The sequence below is a fragment of the Dermochelys coriacea genome, chromosome 10 (genome assembly GCF_009764565.3).
Source record: "Dermochelys coriacea isolate rDerCor1 chromosome 10, rDerCor1.pri.v4, whole genome shotgun sequence".
Lineage (NCBI taxonomy): Eukaryota > Metazoa > Chordata > Testudines > Dermochelyidae > Dermochelys > Dermochelys coriacea.
Window position 1 is genome coordinate 13,565,786 of NC_050077.1, and position 17,287 is coordinate 13,583,072.

The following is a 17,287-nucleotide window of genomic DNA, read 5'->3' on the forward strand; positions in this document are numbered from 1 at the left end:
TCTCTCTTTGCCTCAATATTATTCATACAGAGTGGAAAAGCTCCAACAGAAGAGATTTTGGAGAGGTTGGTTAGGGTCTTATTTTTTTTCCAAAGGCCCTGGCTTCGTCCCAGTGCAGAATGAAACCAAACGTCAAAACCTCAGATTTTTTTCTGCTAAATACAATTATTTTTTTCTGGCCAGCCCCACTCACCCTCTTAGAGTGGTAGTGAATTTATGCCTCATGCTCTTCTAGAGAAATAAGGTGCTTAAATAATGGTCAGATATTGGGGATAGGATATGGGACTGTTCAGAGTTCAGAGCTGGTCTTCTTGCACGGATGTCTAGAATCTCCACCAAAACCTATTATAAAAAGGTAACACTCATGCTGACAAACACTTCAACAAAACTTTAAAAACCACTCAACTGACACACAACAGGCATTAGAAAAGGAGAGTTACCATTGTAGTTCAGTGAACGATTCCTACTACCATCAATTAGTATCAGGATTCAAAATGCAACATATTAGACATAGACAGTAGGCATACCTCACTGTTCTTGTTTGGGTTAGTTCAAGTTCCTTCTGGATGTCCTGATAGATATGAAAAATCTGTTTTAAGAAATGCATTCTTTAACTTCAAGATTGCAAATAAGGATAAATTGCCACATGAAGAGGACATGCTTGCTCAGCACCCATAAAAGATTACATTCCTAAATAATTTAGTTTAATGTTTCAGTACATGCATTTGTATAAATCATTCTATGCCAAATTACCTGCTTTATTGATCAGAATCTGATGGCGTGATCTGTAGCTTTTTTTTTTTTTTTTTTTAAAACCCTCACCAAAAATATAGACAGCTAGTACAGATCAATAGGACTATTAAAAATGCAGTGGCCCAGTTCATTGGCACAAGCCGCCATGAAAGAGGTCAGAGATAGATTCCTAGATTTCGGAGTAGCAGCCATGTTAGTCTGTATTCGCAAAAAGAAAAGGAGTACTTGTGGCACCTCAGAGACTAACAAATTTATTTGAGCATAAGCTTTCGTGAGCTACAGCTCACTTCATCGGATGAGCTGTAGCTCACGAAAGCTTATGCTCAAATAAGTTTGTTAGTCTCTAAGGAGGCACAAGTATTCCATTCCTAGGTTTGGATCTCTAGTTGGCAGGGGCCTAAATGTTTTCTTCCTTGTATGAGGGAATGAGAGTACAAATCATCAGGTACTACTCTGCAAAGATCCCACATAGCTAATCTAAGATGTTGGGCTCTCCTAGCTCTCCTTGTTACAGGGCAGTTACCACAAAGTGTGGCTTTGGAAGGGGAAGGGTGTAAATGAGGTGAAAGATCTCCAGAGATATCTGCTCCCATCCCTGTACAGGATGAAGCAGCATTCACATAGAGATCTACATTTGGGGACACCAGTACTGATCCTAGGTATGAAACTTTCAGAACTCTTGTTCATATAGCACAGAAAACAGAGCACCAGGACCTCAAACAGGTTTTGGCACTAGTCCAGTCTGTGCCAATACAAAGAGACCTGTACTTATAAGTAAGGCTAAGATTAAGTCACGGAACCTTTGACATTTTCCGCTTCAGCCTTGTGGAAGTTAAATAAATGTATTATGCTAATGAAAGAATTAGGCTGTGTCTTCACATCATAGTTTGCTCAAGTTATAACTCAAGTGTTTCCCCTAACTCAACTCCTGTCCACATTCAAAAAAATCTGAGTTAAATAGTGCTTTAAGCAAGCTGGCTGGCCCGTTGGGGGTGGTTAAAGCTTGAGTGATGCTGATGCTCAAGCTAGTAACACAATGGGAATGTAACATTTTAAATAACTCCTCAGAAGCTAATCCAATCACTCTGCTAATCCAGTCATTCTGTGCTGATAATCAAATCACCCTGTGTAACTCCCAAGGGTCATTCTGAAGAGAGGTTGCCCTCACTGGAGTGTACTCAAGCCTACTGTTCCAGTGAAGACAAGCTCCTTAGGGCATGGCTACACTTGGAGATGTAGAGCGCTTTGAGTTAAATCAGCCTTCGTAGAGTGCAGTAGGGAAAGCACTGCAATCTGTCCACACTGACAGCTACAAGCACACTGGCATGGCCCCATTAGCAGCTCTTGCAACGGCCACAAAGAGCAGTCCATTGTGGTAGCTATCGGAGCATGCAAGTGGCTGCAACGTGCTTTTCAAATGGGGGGAGGAGGGGTGATGTGGGGGGGGGAGAGTGGGTTTTTGGGGGGGGGGGGGCTGAGAGCATGTCAGCGCTCTACGTGCCTTGCCAGTGTGGAAGGGTAGTGAGCTAGGGCGCCAAAGGGCTGCTTTAAATGCTCTCTAACTCGCAAGTGTAGTCAACCCCTTAGAGTGGGGCTGACCATTCAAGTTTCATTTTCCAGAGCAAGTGAAAGGCAGTAGGACCAAATAATTTTACTTGTGAACCTGCTGCATTAAAATGAATACCAGTTTTAAAAATCTGAATTCAGTTATTTAAGAGGGGTTTTTAAAAGTGTTTTTACTTTGACAGTCACTTTAGATGTGCAAACATGAAACAATTTCAGCTTCCTGCACCTGCAGACAGAAACTTGTGTCTTCAGCTTCTCCAGAAACAAGAGGCGGCAATTTTAAAGAAAGTTTGGGCACTGCAGACTTAAACTTGATAACTAGAGTGGTACAAGATAGATATTGGGAAAAGTTTACTAAGCAACATTTCTATAGTTGACTGAAGTTTACTCCATTTAATTTGTAAAGAGCTATGTTTTGGACTCACTATATGTAGGTAGGAAGGCAAGAGCCTTTCAGTACCTCTGATTTTGCAGAAAGTTTTCCAATAAAGTCTTCCAGTGTCAAAATGCGCAATTCATGTTCTTGGTGTAAAGCCAGAAGATCAGTCTTAAAAAACAGGAAAAAAATGTTCTACTTATTGAGAACAAAATAGTCAAATTGCTATTAATATCTTTAGTAAAATCATTACTTTTATGTTGTGATCATGCCAGATACTTTGTGCATACAAACCAAGGATTAAATATGTTTGAAAAATGCTTAAGTCATTTAAATCCAATTGATTTTTGATGCCAAGCTGTGCGATGTTAGACTAGCCATTTGGAGATAGCCCTGCAGTACTGCTGACAAAACTACATGATGCTTACTGCTTGCCAGTTGGTGGGGCAATATCAGCAGAAATCTTGAGTTACAGATGCTAGCATCAAAGCTAGAGCCTAATACCAAATTGGGCAGCCAATTAATTAAAGGGAATATGGGCTAGCAAAAGCACGTTTTGTGGAAAAACACAGTTTGTCAGATTAAGATTTGAACTCTTACGTAGGCTCTTACTTAGTAACCTATCCAACTTGTTTCCTGTAGTATTTCTGTTTTTGTACTGAAAGTTAACTGTGACATGAAACATTAGATGAGATTTTTCTAAAGATTTAGCACAGTGATTCTCAACCCACGGGCCACTTGCAGCCCAATCAGCGCACAGCTGCAGCCCATGTGACAGCCTCACAGTCATACAAGCAATATATATTGTATAGATGTGGCCCACATAACACAGAGATCTGCCTATGCAGTCCACAATGGTAAATGTGTTGAGAACCACTGATTTAGGAGCTCAAATTCCACTGAAAGTCAACTAAATTAATGCTCCTAAATAACTTAGACATTATAGGAAATTCAATCCATCACCTTCTGATGTTAACAGAGGGTCAGAGTGGAAGACGGAGTAAAGGAAAGAAGTTTATTAGTAGTACGCTATAATAAAATAGTGTTCCTAGCATCAAAAGCTTTATATACATTTATATTCAGAATGAAAAGTACAAAACGTGTTTACAAATACAGCCTACTCTAAGCATTTGACTTTTCATAAGTGACAAACCCTATCATCCAATTGTGGCCTTCTTTCTTATTTCCGATGCCATAATTTTACACTTATGTTATGATTACTATTTTTGTTACAAAAGTTAGGCAGTGCAAGTTAAACAGAGCTCTGTCTCTTCCCCCTTCCTCACATCCTAAAGACATCCAGCGTCTGTTTTAGTGCCTGTGGCCTAAAGAGCAAGATTCAGGAGTTGCTGAGAGCCTTAGACCTAGTACATGGCAGGTCATGATATTGGGCTACCATCCACAGCCTTTTTTGTTGATTAAAAAAGAAAAACTGAAAGTTAGTTTCAAACTCTTCAAGGATTGGTAGGCGAATACTCCCTGTTTTAGGAATGATTTATTCAAGCATCAACTCAAATAAGTGCACTGATTGCAAGGGGGGTATATTAGACTGGAGAAGGGGAGGGCTGAAAATGCAAATATTCTGGTTTATAACCCAACACAAGAAATATGTTAACTTTTAATTAAAAGTTGCTAGACTATTGCACTGATGTAGGCCTTAAAAAACAAAGAAAGGAAATAAGCAGTTAAGTAATTTCACATTCCAGCTACACTCAAATTCTCATTCTCAGCTTCAACTACCTCTATTAATTTTAACATAGGCTCTTAAATACAACGTAAAAAAATCTTACATATAATTTGGATGGTAAATATGCACTAGGGTTAGGCTAATCAATGTTAAGAAACCATCAAAAAACACTCATTTTATCTTTACCGTTGAACGTGCCATTTCCTCAGATTGCATTTCCTTAAGATGTTGGCCCATTACATTTTTTATTAGTATCAACATCTCACTTTTGTCATTCATCTGGGCAACCTGATCCTGAAGCTTCTCAAGCTGTAGAATCACTTTGCCATATTCTTCATCATTGTGATGACATCTGTCAGACATGAAGGCAATTTGCTTTTCCAGTTCACTCATACGACTAGAATCAAATAACTGTATGGGACCCTAAAATGTGAAGATTTATATATAAAAGAATTAAGCAAGCCCATTTACTCCATTATTCTTGAATTACAGTTTAGTTATTGGAAAATTCCAGTAGCCAAGAGTTAAGAAGATGCCTTTTAAGAAATATACTACGTATTTTACCTCTGGAGACTGAACATAGTGAGAAGAATCAGGATGTGGTTTAAGAATTTGCAGAGGCTCATCTATTCTTTGTGTTTGACGTATGTTTGTCCAATTGAATGCAGGCAGTAATGAAAGGAAGCCTTCAAAGCCCCAGTACCATATTCCTTAGGCAAGAAGATCAAAGAAAAACAAAAGCAAAAATTGTTTTTAATAAGAGGTGCAATCTCAGATTTTATGATCATTTGGATTAATACTTTAAAGCAGTTACTTCAGGACAGAAGCTATGTTACGTGTTTGGAAAGTGCACTTCACATTGTGGGCACTACCAAAGTCTAAACAAAACTAGATTTAAAAACAAACTAACTATGTTTAAGGGTGTTAAGGTTGCAAACTAAGCACTCAAGGTTAGGAAACGCCAGAGTTAAGGTTGCTTGTGCAACCTTAATTCAGACTTCTTACGTGTATGCATTATGATACAATCCTCACATGATCACATAACTTCCCATGGCTCAGTTAGTGCACAAGATACATTGCACTCACTGAATGGCACATGCCAATATTTCTTTTTTATCCTCATTGTTCTATGTGTGGCCCTATATCTTATTTGTTGCACACCATCCAGATTCTGCACTGAATAAAGAATTACTAATTTCCTTATGAGTTTTTCTATGGTGTTTCCATGGTAGTAACATTAAAGCACTTATCTTCACAATATCCATGAGATTAGGCAGTATTATCCCACCACTAAAGCAATCCCTCTGGCAACATATAAGTCCATGCTCCAAAGAATTGAGACATTAGAGCTTCTCAACAAAAGAGCTGCAAGATTTTTTTGGTGAGGAGCAATTTTCCTTAGCCTCGTTCTCAGATACGACTGAGCCATTTTAGGTGAAACTTAATAAAAAAAATTCATCTGTGGGCAGACATCTGGCATGGAATATTCTGCCCAAAATGTTTAAGTTAGAGAGAGTTACAACCACCAGAAAGACTGGAAAATGGAAAATGTTGGGCCACTATAACTGTTGACTATAAGCGCTGCCAATAATAATGCAATTAGACTTATTTAACAAATCATCAACAGGTAATCTGTGTGAAGTGTCTTAATGGGCTCATTCCAGTTCCTGGTCATGAACTGGTTGTCCTGTAGTCCCCTTCAGAGATGGTCTACATATTGAAGGGGAACAGAAACTGAACTGCCTTCTCACATCAAGGGATATTCTTTCCATGTCAGAAGGGAAGCACACCGGCAGGGCAGTGTTGGAGAATACTTGAATTGCTGCTGTCAGCAAACAGAACTTCAGTCTCCTGTGCTGTTCACTGGACTTCTTTCATAAACATCAAGTTCACCTAAAAATGCTAGTTTGATACATTTGTAATAACTATTGACCAGTTTGCACTAACAACACACACTTCACATACCTAGCAAAAACAGCAGAGGGATGAGAAACAGTAACAACTTGTAAATCTTTGGAAGGCATCTAGAAACAGAGATATAAATTTAACTTTTAATTAGACATAGAATGGGTCTATCATTTTTAATTGTGCTCTATAATTGGTTGAGGCATTAGCAATAGCTCCCTCCCATGTTTACACACACACACACACACACACACACACACACACACACACACACACACACACAGAGTTTGCTTTCTCCTTTTGTCACAGACATTACACTTGTATTCTTCAACTCGGATAATTTCACGCATTTTAATCACAACTGTTACAGCACAAATCTAACAAGTCTGTAACTCAGGGAAGAAAATTCTGTTTAAAACATAAATTCACAAACCTTGTAAGAAGAAACACATTGAACAAAGAAATCAGAGTAACAAGTTGATACCATCCAGTTCCAAGCCACCAGAATACCCCAGAAGCTGCCTTCCCTATGAGAGAAAGGATGTATTTAATGAACTAAAAATGTAATTGTTACAGAATATACTAAGGGAGACCAAGCAGAAGCACATGCAAATATGGCAGAAAATGTTTTGTGCAACAAACAGATTGTTGGGGTGGATAGATATAGGTGAAAGGAAACACATGCAACTTGTTTTCATCTAAATTTATAATCACAGCTATGTATTGCAACGCAGTATCAACTACTCAACACAAAAAAACCGCCATGCAAGAAGATGAAATTTGTTTAGTAAAGCAATAACTAACTTTCATGAGGTTAACACACAACACCCGTTCAGCTATGTTTAATCGTGCTTTGCACTTGGATAACCCCCTTCAACTAAAAGCTTCTATGAGCTTCAAAAAGGCATTATATTAATTTTGATTATAGGGATACTGTGGAACTAAAAGATTAAGAAAGTTTCCTAAAGCCATGGGGAGTTAATGGGAGACTCAAACAGAGCCCAGTTTTTCTCATTCCCCGCTTGTCTGCTCTAACCATTAGACATGTTGCCTGTCATATGAAGCAGCCTTGTTAATCTCCCATTGAATTTGTGAACACAGATATATCTTGTCACTAAATAGTTTAGCCTTTACAAACAGTAAAGTACCATCCAAGCACAGCGGAGTCAGCATCAGCGAGGCAATCACATAGTGTAGACTCCTAGTTTGCCAGCAGAGGCAGAACACATGCAAAAGCACAAAAACAGAGATCAAGATAGTAACCTGGAGAAACGATGGCCAGCCAAAGTAGTGATAACATCTTCTGAGACACAAACCATCCTGTTGCTCCCACTGTTTGCAACACTTGTAGCACAAAGTAACCTGGTGTATAACAAATGAACTATATATATGTAATGTATATACAGACAACCTGACCCATCGTTTGCAATAAAAGCAGTAGAGCAGAGAGATTCTTTAGCTTCTGAAGTTATGAGAATTACATACAGTATAATTTTAGTGCATATCCTCCAGTAGTTTGTAAACTTTTAAAAACATTATATACAAAATGAGTATTACTGCTAATAAGATAAAATATGGACATAAGTGCGCACAATATGCTAGTACATAGACAGTTCAACATCCAGATTTTATCATCTGGGTAATTAAAATACCATCTTTTCAGAATATAAAGAGCCTCTGTTTTGTGGTACGCTATTCTGTCAGAAAAATGTCCTAATTAATACTCTTCAACCATCCGCTCTTTAGTATAACACAAGTGCATACTTTAGTCAGGCAACCCTTTCAAAGTTTCTTGGTTTTGTCTTCAAGTGTGCACTGCAAGTTTCTGGAACATTTAAAACGTCAAGAATTAATTCTTCAAAATCGTTATTTAAAAAATATTGACCATAATATCCTCATTAACAAGAGGAGATATTGAGAAGCATAAGAATAAGAAAAGAATATGCCTTATTGAAAGTAAAATTACAAGTAATGAGGTAAATTATTGTTCATTTTTATAATTAAATCCAGCTGCATGTTTTATGGTATGACTGTGTCAGTTGGTTTTTCAAAGGCCTGACCCAGAGCCCACCGAAGTCAATGGAAAGATTAATGGCCTTTGAATTTGACACTAGATTTGTGTAGATTTGTTGTTGTTGTTCTATAGAAATAGACCACCACAGATAAAGTTAGGGGAATCTAAACTTTAGATTAGCAGAGGATGTGCTGCTCAGTCTCTGAGGGGCACCAAACGTTACCGCTCAGTATTTTATAAAACCAGTTAGGTGACTGAAGAAATGTCTCACACTATTCTTCTTTGCTGCATGAAAATAGATTGACAGCAAATAGCTCTAAAGCATCTTGAGACCTGTGCCTATTCGAGCATAGCAGATCCATTTCATAGGATAGATAGTATACTAACTACATGAGAGTCCTGCAATAACTGGGTACCACAAAATAAAATCAGGGTACAAAAATAATAAAATATCCTGTATAGGAGTTATCTTAATGTCTCTTTTCTCTTTAAATACTGTTTTCTATCCTTCCAGAAATATACACTTATGTAAAACTTAAAAAACAAAACAAAAACTTTTGCTTTGTATTTAATACTTTAAAATAAATACACATCATATGGTAATAAATTACTATAACTTCCTTTCATAGCAATTGTGCCATATGTAAACAGACTATTATATCTGCCAAGCTCCTTCCTAATCTAATCAGTAAGTCTAATATTGTAGCAAGTAACACATGGAGTAGAAGAGAACTATTGTAACCATGTAACTATTCTTCCAGAACGTTTTTACAGTTAATTCAGCCTAATCTACTTTGAAAATTATAGTTAAACTAAAAACACAAAGCGGTAGGAGTGATTAACATTTGTGAGGTTGTGATGTAAAATAAAAGCAAACGGAAAAAAAAGTGCAAGTCAACCTGCATAAGAAAAGGTGTGCCAAATGGTCCTTGCTACCCTTTTAGACCTTGAGGATTGCATGTGGACTGTTGTGTATGTTTCAAGATGTTTCTTCCCCTTACAGTCATCACCTGTTGGTTATGGTAACAATCAATTAATGGTGACAAGTTAACCAATAAAACTACTAACAAGACAGACATGTTCCAGTTATGTCACAGTATCATTTTCCAAAACCAAGAATTAAAGTAGGTAAGAAAGATTAACAAGACAAAATCCCACAGATATTTGCTCCTATAGAAAATGTTGCAGCAATACACTTGCGTATTAATACTTAGAGTCTAAATTAAAAAACACAAAGCTACTGTTCAGGTATACAACTTCTATAGAGTTGTTTCGTATAATCTAGATGTCACTGTGACATCCAGGACTCCAACCCAAAGCTAAAAGACAGAAAAAAAACAAAAACAAAAACACCCCCCCAACCATACTTACACAAGGATTCCCCATTTATACCAAGATGGCCATCCTCTTTGAGAAAGTCTTTTACATTCATACTTCCACAGTAATTCGAGTGAGCTGCAATACATGCAGAAAGAGAGTATAGAATTTAACTCTCTGGAGTCCAAAACTTCAGATAGCTAGCTTAACAAGTAAACTGACCTGATTTATTTAGTTATAAAGCCAAGCCACCTACAGGAGACCTTAAAAAGGTATTCGGTGTGTAAGGTGACTTGCAAAGGGCATGCATGTGTACATTTTTTGCAACTATATGATACTTAAAGGAGGCCCCTCTACCTTGTGGGTCAAACCTTTTTCCTTCTTGTTTTTTGCCTTACAAATATTAACTAAGTCTAGTCTACTCTTTCCTGGTTTTGCTGTGGTCTTCTTAGAAGTCAATTGGGTACTTGCCCCCAACTGAAGGCTGCATCCGAAACAGTGCAACTGTTAAACACCTATTTAACTCACATACCACACACTCTCCCCCCCCCCCCCAAAAAAAATTAATTAATTATTTGGGGAAGCAGTTTTTAACTCAATGCTTAATTTTGAGTTCTACTTGCTTGGTACCTGGGAAGTCAAGCTTACCAGTTCTCCGTTTGTCTGTAGCACCTTCCAGGAAAACTTGATTTGATAAAATCTGAATTTCTAATGAAAAAATCTCAAATTCAGATCTAGCAGTCTACAATTTTTTGTGGAACACACTATTGGCAATGGAGAATTAGTTCAAGCCTCACCAGGTAGCAACTGAAACATGGATTACTTGAGGATGCGACAGGAGGAGCAGTTATTTTTAAATCTGTGTTCAAAACTGCTTTACACCTACTGAGTTCAAATACTCTACTAAAAAAACGACATTGTTGAACGCCCCCATCCTTTCAGTTGCGGACCAAGTGCTACACCACTTCCCTGGTTTAGTGGAGGATCCAGGAGAGACCAGACATTCCCGATATCAGAAAGGCAGAAAAAACATTACTGAAGGAGTGGGAGGAAGATGAGGAATCACTTTCAGCTGAGCATGAAGGATATAGTTATTTTCTGTCAACTTTAACATAATAGTTAGAAGATTTACTCTGAGGGTATAACTACACAGCAACTCGAAACCTATGTCTGGCCCGTGCCAGCCAACTTGGGTTTGTGGGACTATTTCATTGCCATGTAGACTTCTGGGCTTGGGCTGGAGCCTGGACCCTCCTCTTCACAGGGAGCCTGAGCTGGCTAGCATGGGCCTGATACCAGTGTCTAGTTGCTATGTAGACAGATCCCAAGGGACAGGCAATAAGCACCACATTACAAACAGAACAGCCTGCAGAGAAAGTGTTAATGAGGAGACTTAACCTTGCAGAACTAAAACAAACTGAGATTTAGGAACATGAAGCTCAAGTCTAGAGGAAGCAAGAAAACTGCATTTTGAAAACACTCAAAAAATTACGGTGTGGCAGTGTCAACCCCTCGACCTCCCCTTGCCCATGCAATTTCCTGGGAAGAAAAAAAAAAGACCAAAACAGAAAAAAAAAACAAAAACAAAACCCCAGTTACCATATACCTATATATGGATACTTCCCAAGGGGGGAAAAAAAAAAAAGGTGCAAGGACAGCAAGTGAGCATAAGAGAAACCAGCCAAATTACTATGGAAGACACCATGGTGCAGCAGGTGAAATGGATGAAAAGCCACACAAGAAAAAAAGCACAGGGCTTTTTATTGAGGTAGTGGCTTTGGAGGAGACAGAGGAAGGGAAGACCACTAAAAAAGGTACCTTTAAATTCATAACCCAGGTTCAGCAAAACCATTTGAAATAGTTGCACTAACAGTGATGCAAAAGATGTTGCAGTATATTTGATCAATCGTAGAATCTTATTCATGTAGAAAGGGGTGTTTCCTATTAAAAAAGTGTGAATATAAAATTATTTCCCTACACAATTTCATTCTCCATTTATTAACTACTTGCATTTCCACCTGTTGATACCAAGCTAGAAATAGCTAAAATTTTAGTTACTTATCCAGGGATACAAAATTTGTGGAAATGTAGCAATTGTGAGTTGTGCTGGCTTGACAGGCCTTACTTCTGAAGTTCACCATTTATCTATGGCTAAGTATACCTAAAGCAACAACAGTGAAAGTTCCTGGAATGCTGGCATGCCTAAAACATGGTCTGGAGTGACTGTTTTCCCAGGGCAAAAGGCTCAAGTTACAAGCCTTTCAGGGTTAAATGGGATTGAAAACTTGAAGACAGCTAATCACTTTTGCCAACATTTAAATTGTAATTAATTCCTTATCTTCAGAACTCAGGATTTCTCCATGCTGAACCCATGAACAGTTAGAATCTCAAAATCCCAACCTGGAACAAAAAAGGGCTTAAGTTGAATTCTTGTTGAAAGAGGTGGCAGGGAGGAAGAGAGTGTTTTCTCCTCCCCCCCCCTTCATACTTCCAAGTAGAAGGAAGCCAAATACAAAGCTTTTCTAATACTCAAGACAGTTACTAGTAGGACTTTTTCCTCTGCTATTGTCTCCTTCTCTTTAGAGCACATGCAAAAGAATAATAATTAGCACAATCATCCCTGTACTCCTGCTTTCTTAAAAGCTTTGGTATTTTGTAGCCGACCAGCATTTGGCTATCTTGGTTTCAACTGCTGAAGTATTCTCACAGATGAGAATCTTGTGAGATTCCCCCTGTGAGAGTTTTGTGTAGAAGAGAGATGGTATTAAAAAAGAAAGATTTCTAGACGCCAATGTCCCATTTAAATACTGAAAGTTTATTAAACCTATGTAAGATTGGGGTCCTATTGTACGAACATATAGCAAGATGCAGTCCTTATCCCACAGAGCTTACAATCTAAATAATTTCCCTTGCATCCTCCTGAGTTTCCCTAAGAGTGTCGAGAAACTGACTTCTTACTATTCAGGACATGCTACAATGAGGGTCCCACCTTGGCCTAGAAGGGATAGCAACTGAAACAACCCACAATTCTGAAAATGAGGGCAACAAAAGAGCATGCCTTCCTCCTAAACTGATCTTCAAGAAAACTACCAACAACCAAAGAATACAGATGAGGCGTTGAGATGGTGAAGGATATCAAACTTAAGGCACTTAAGAAGAGCAATATCCAAAGGGAGTAGATTAGCCTGGAAAAGCAGAACTCCATATAGGCAGCCAAACAGCCATACTTAAGAAAAAGCTCCAAAAATTGTACACAGAAGGAAAACTGCTGAAACCACAGCCTTTCCATTCCGGGTCCTCCCTCAGAAACAATTAGAGCCCTGTTAGATCTAAGGTCTGAGAAGAGGGCCTAATTTGTAGAACACAATAAAAATTAGAGTCTGTAGAAGGAAACAGAAGGGATTTTTTTTAAACAGATCTTTCTATAGAGCAGATGATATTTACAAACAACAATTTGCTGATTATGTTTGGTTGTTTTTATTTATTACTTTTGAGCTCCTATTACTGGTGAGTTATAATGGAAAAAAAGGAGTTTTAAAGAGGAATTTGAGTAACAAAATGATAACCTGACCCTCATTGTTATAATGAGGTGTAAAGGAAAAGCATCTACTGCTAAGAACTAATACTGTCTACAACACCATATTATGAGCCTGATCAATTTGAAAGTATGAACTATTTTCTGCCAGATTCTGTATCATTTTATTTTGATGTCGCACATTTATATTCCTGTAACTGTATGGAAAATTCATATTGTCAACTTTTGGTGCACAGCAGATGTCAACTCCATAAAGCGTAGCTTGATACAAACAAAAATTCATCATAGGATGTATGCTAATTGGTATTTAGAATTCAATTAGTCTTGATAAATTCAGTGGGGGGAGTGGAGAAATCATCTTTATACCCTCCAATTACATGTAGCTTTATGCATCAAAGAAACAAGACATTTACAATACCACAAAAAAAGGGAAGAAAATCACTTACTAGACTTGTATTTTTGGCTTCTATCCCTAGAGTAAATTCTTGAAGATGGCATGTGAGAAGCAGAGTACGCTGTGAGGACCTCTTTCCGTTCAGAAAGCATACTGCAGTCACTGCAAGTATAGCCATTGATCATGGTAGTCTGTGTTTCAGCTGTTGCTATATCACCATTTCCCTGAATCACTGTTGTCTCCCCACCTGATGCATCAAAAAAGAACAATTAATCCATTTATTGCAAACTATTAATGGGGGGGGGGGGAGACAGAAGAGTTGGAGGACTGCAGTTACCTTTAAGATCGCATTCATCATCATCAAGCCCTAAAAAACAGAAGAAGAAGATTTTCCTACTGAGTACAATTACATAGAAGTCTCAAGATTGCAAAACAACTACAATAGCTAAACTGTACTTAAAACAAAAAATTATTTTTTGTTATTTCTAAAAACCACAAAGGAGAGGCATTTTAAGATTAGAATATTACATTTATTCATTAACTGTTGTGGGGACTTCAGTATATACAAGTATTTTTGAGGTGACAATTTACAGTTACATTATCTATGAAGAAGGTTGTGACAAGAAGAAAACTGAAGCGCCAATATACGTAATTTCTCAGCTCCCACGTGACTATTGAGAAGGCTAGATAATTAGAAACATATGCTGTTTCTGTTGCTTAGTAACTATTTTTACTACAACCACAGTTCAATACATAAACTGGAAGACGCAGCTAAACCAGCCATTGTCAAATTTAACACAGAATATTAGACTAAAGTTACAGTATAATTTCTTCCAATTCAAGGTTGCGGGAGTGCAAAAATCTGCTAATCAGAAACAAGCAGCCTGTAACTGGACAGCATCATAAAGTCCCACTATGTCCAGCTCCGTTTTCCCCATTTCTTCTCAGGAAGATGAAGAGTGGAAGGGAAAAAGATTTTTTTAAATAATCCTGTCTGGAAAGCTAGTCTCTTGCTTTTTTCTTTTTGGGGAAATTTAAGGCGCCAGTAACTTGAAACCTCTAGAGTAACTGAAGTCTAGTTTATTTACACACACATTTTATACAGTAAGCTACATTTCCATAGATTAAACTGAAATAAGATGTTAGCATTGTGAAATTAGTTAACGTCAATTATTGGATATTTGGGATATAGACTAAAAGCATCTTGTATTTAATACATTCCTAAAAAAAAATTTTTTTTTAAAATGGTCTTTACAAGGATATCTGCATTTCAGCTACCCTCACCCCCCAAGAAAGGATGAAGTAAAGACTGAATTTCCTTTGGAGCATCAAAGCCATTCCTAGATCAGAGAAATTGCTGCAGCAGATAGGAGCTCCATTCTCTCATTCCTCTCCAGAGCTACTGCATACAGCTTCTATGGTACATTCCATCCATGTAACAAAACACACACAAAGTAGAGATCCAGGTTAGATTACTGTGTCTGAGGCACAAAGTATCATCTGGAGCACCAGCCTAGCAATAGTCAGATCAACCAGGTTCTTGTCCACAGTAAGTCATTTTGGGGAAAAAGCTTTCCCTAAAAGAACCCAAAGAGGTATTACACCAATATTACTAATAGAGCCCCTTTCTTATAGGCAGAGCAGGACCAACATCTTCAACAACAATGCTGTCTTTTGCTACCCAGTCTGGCACTCCTTATTCCAGACTAAATGGGATTTTTGCATGAGCAAGGAGTAGAGGATCAGATCTTTGTTCAGAAAGGATTACCATCTCCAAGTAGTCTGAGCAGTCAGAGACTGAAGCCTTATCTCTACTTAAACATTTTGCCAGCACAGCTATGCCAGAAGTGTGGTAGAATGGCACGAGTTCTTTTGCTGGTAGAAGATGCATCTCCACTAGAAAGGGTTGCTGGAATAGCTATGCAAGCAAATCCTTTCTAGTGTAGTCAAGGCCTTAGTAATATGGATTTTTCTCTCTCTGTTCAAGAGTTACTAAATTGCTCCAAACTAATCTTTCATGACCAATAAATGCACTTTCCAGATAACCAGTCTAAACTTTCTGGTCAAAGCAACATAAGTGAACGCTTTATCTATACTACCTTTCCGCTTATTACCTGTCCTCTCATCACTCCAATCTACTCTTGATGTTAAAGTGACAAAGCTGCATCTTAGAAATTAGAGATCATTCTACAGTTCTTGCAATCTGGCAGGCATGTCTCCCTTTTTAGGCAGCTCTATGTATACGGATTTATATCAGGCTTTTCTCTTCTCTTGCTAGTTCCAATTTCTCATACAACGGATAACTTTTAAGAAGTCATTAATTGCAGATTCACCAGCCTCAGAATATTATAAATAAATAGCCACGTTACTTCATGATGCACACAACTATTCTGTAGTTTGATCACAATTTATATAAAACCTCTTTTTAAAATCTGCATTCAGTGTACAGTTGCCAGAAAAACATGTTAGCGTCCCAAATGCAATTCTGCATAGGCTTGAAACAAAAATCTATTCATTACAAAAGCATAAAAGTAGTGTCTGTTGAAAGGTGGTGTCACGTGAATCACATAATCCAAATATTGGACTAGCCACACAGGTGCCTAATCTCCATAATCTTTACTTCTGCTATCCCCTGGAAATTTCATTGTATTTAAAAGTCTACAACTTCACTAACCTATGAACACACATACAATAACTTCCTGCTTCTCTGTTGTGACTGAACACGTTTCACACATCCTTATTTGTTCATGATAAAAGTCACATGTTGTAATTTACTTATCTTTTTAACTAAACTTGTTATCTAGGATTTTTCTTTCTAATACTTTTAGTATGAGACTCCCGCTGAGCTTCAGAAAGGACAATAGTAGAAGAACATTAAATCCACAGAGAGCATCTTGCTAGTGAGCATCTTTGCTATGTTGAGGTAGTACATTTTGGTTGGCCTATCAGTCTTACTGTGCAGCAATAACATTTTATTCAAAGGTAATGTGTCCTCTGCCAAAACTGCAGTAAGAATTTAGACAGTAAGTGGTGACTTTTAGACAAACATGGTAATAAGTATGTTGCTATCAACGTTCTTCAGGCAAGGAAGCTTCTACAAAAAATAAATACATACATAAATAATAGAACCTCAAAATAGCTTTCAGATCACAGGCTGGCATAAATATTCAAATGTGTAGTAGCACTGTATTACTTACCCCAAAAATGGTCAACTTCTGTTTGCTCCTGAATCAAAGATTCATCCAATACAGTAGATACTACAGATGTATCACTGGCATGGCTATTGAAACTACTTTGGCTAAAAATAGAAGAGCTAGATACGTTTTTTCTTGGAGTATGTTTCACAGTGACAGACTGCTTGCTCATACTTTTGCACTGCTTTGCTGTTCTAAAGAAAAAAAAGGCAAACATGAAGAAAAGCCATAACATTAAACACAAAAGAACATACTCAAAGGTAGTCATCAATGGTTTGTGTCAAACTGGGAGGGTGTATCAGTGGGATTCAGCAAGGCTCAGTCCTGGGACTGGTACTAAATATTTTCATTAATGACTTGGATAATGGAATGAAAAATGTGCTTATAAAATTTCAGATGACACTGAGTTGGGAGGGGTTGCAAGCACTTTGAAGGACAGAATTAGAATTCAAAAGGACCTTGACAACTTGGGAGGATTGGTCTGAATTCAACAAGATGACATTCAGTAAATACAAGTGCAAAGTACTACACTTGGGAACGAAAAAT

At 37.8% G+C, this 17,287-nt stretch overlaps 1 protein-coding gene across 50 annotated transcripts in view; it reads right to left on the reverse strand.

The window, feature by feature from the left end:
* Positions 1-17,287, reverse strand: part of SUN1 (Sad1 and UNC84 domain containing 1) — a 60,088-nt gene that overhangs the window by 17,823 nt on the left and 24,978 nt on the right. For 8 of the 50 annotated variants that reach the window (XM_043494073.1, XM_043494077.1, XM_043494083.1 and 5 more), the window contains 14 exons: positions 16,745-16,935; positions 13,885-13,914; positions 13,600-13,794; positions 11,437-11,559; positions 10,267-10,326; positions 9,673-9,756; positions 9,201-9,311; positions 7,551-7,649; positions 6,721-6,814; positions 6,348-6,406; positions 4,947-5,092; positions 4,569-4,805; positions 2,780-2,866; positions 528-589 (listed from right to left, as the gene is read on the reverse strand). In XM_043494073.1, coding sequence (XP_043350008.1) covers positions 528-589; positions 2,780-2,866; positions 4,569-4,805; positions 4,947-5,092; positions 6,348-6,406; positions 6,721-6,814; positions 7,551-7,649; positions 9,201-9,311; positions 9,673-9,756; positions 10,267-10,326; positions 11,437-11,559; positions 13,600-13,794; positions 13,885-13,914; positions 16,745-16,935 — 1,578 coding nt within the window. The remainder of the gene's footprint in view (positions 1-527; positions 590-2,779; positions 2,867-4,568; positions 4,806-4,946; positions 5,093-6,347; positions 6,407-6,720; positions 6,815-7,550; positions 7,650-9,200; positions 9,312-9,672; positions 9,757-10,266; positions 10,327-11,436; positions 11,560-13,599; positions 13,795-13,884; positions 13,915-16,744; positions 16,936-17,287) is intronic. The other 42 variants (XM_043494099.1, XM_043494088.1, XM_038419241.2 and 39 more) reach the window with 25 other exon arrangements.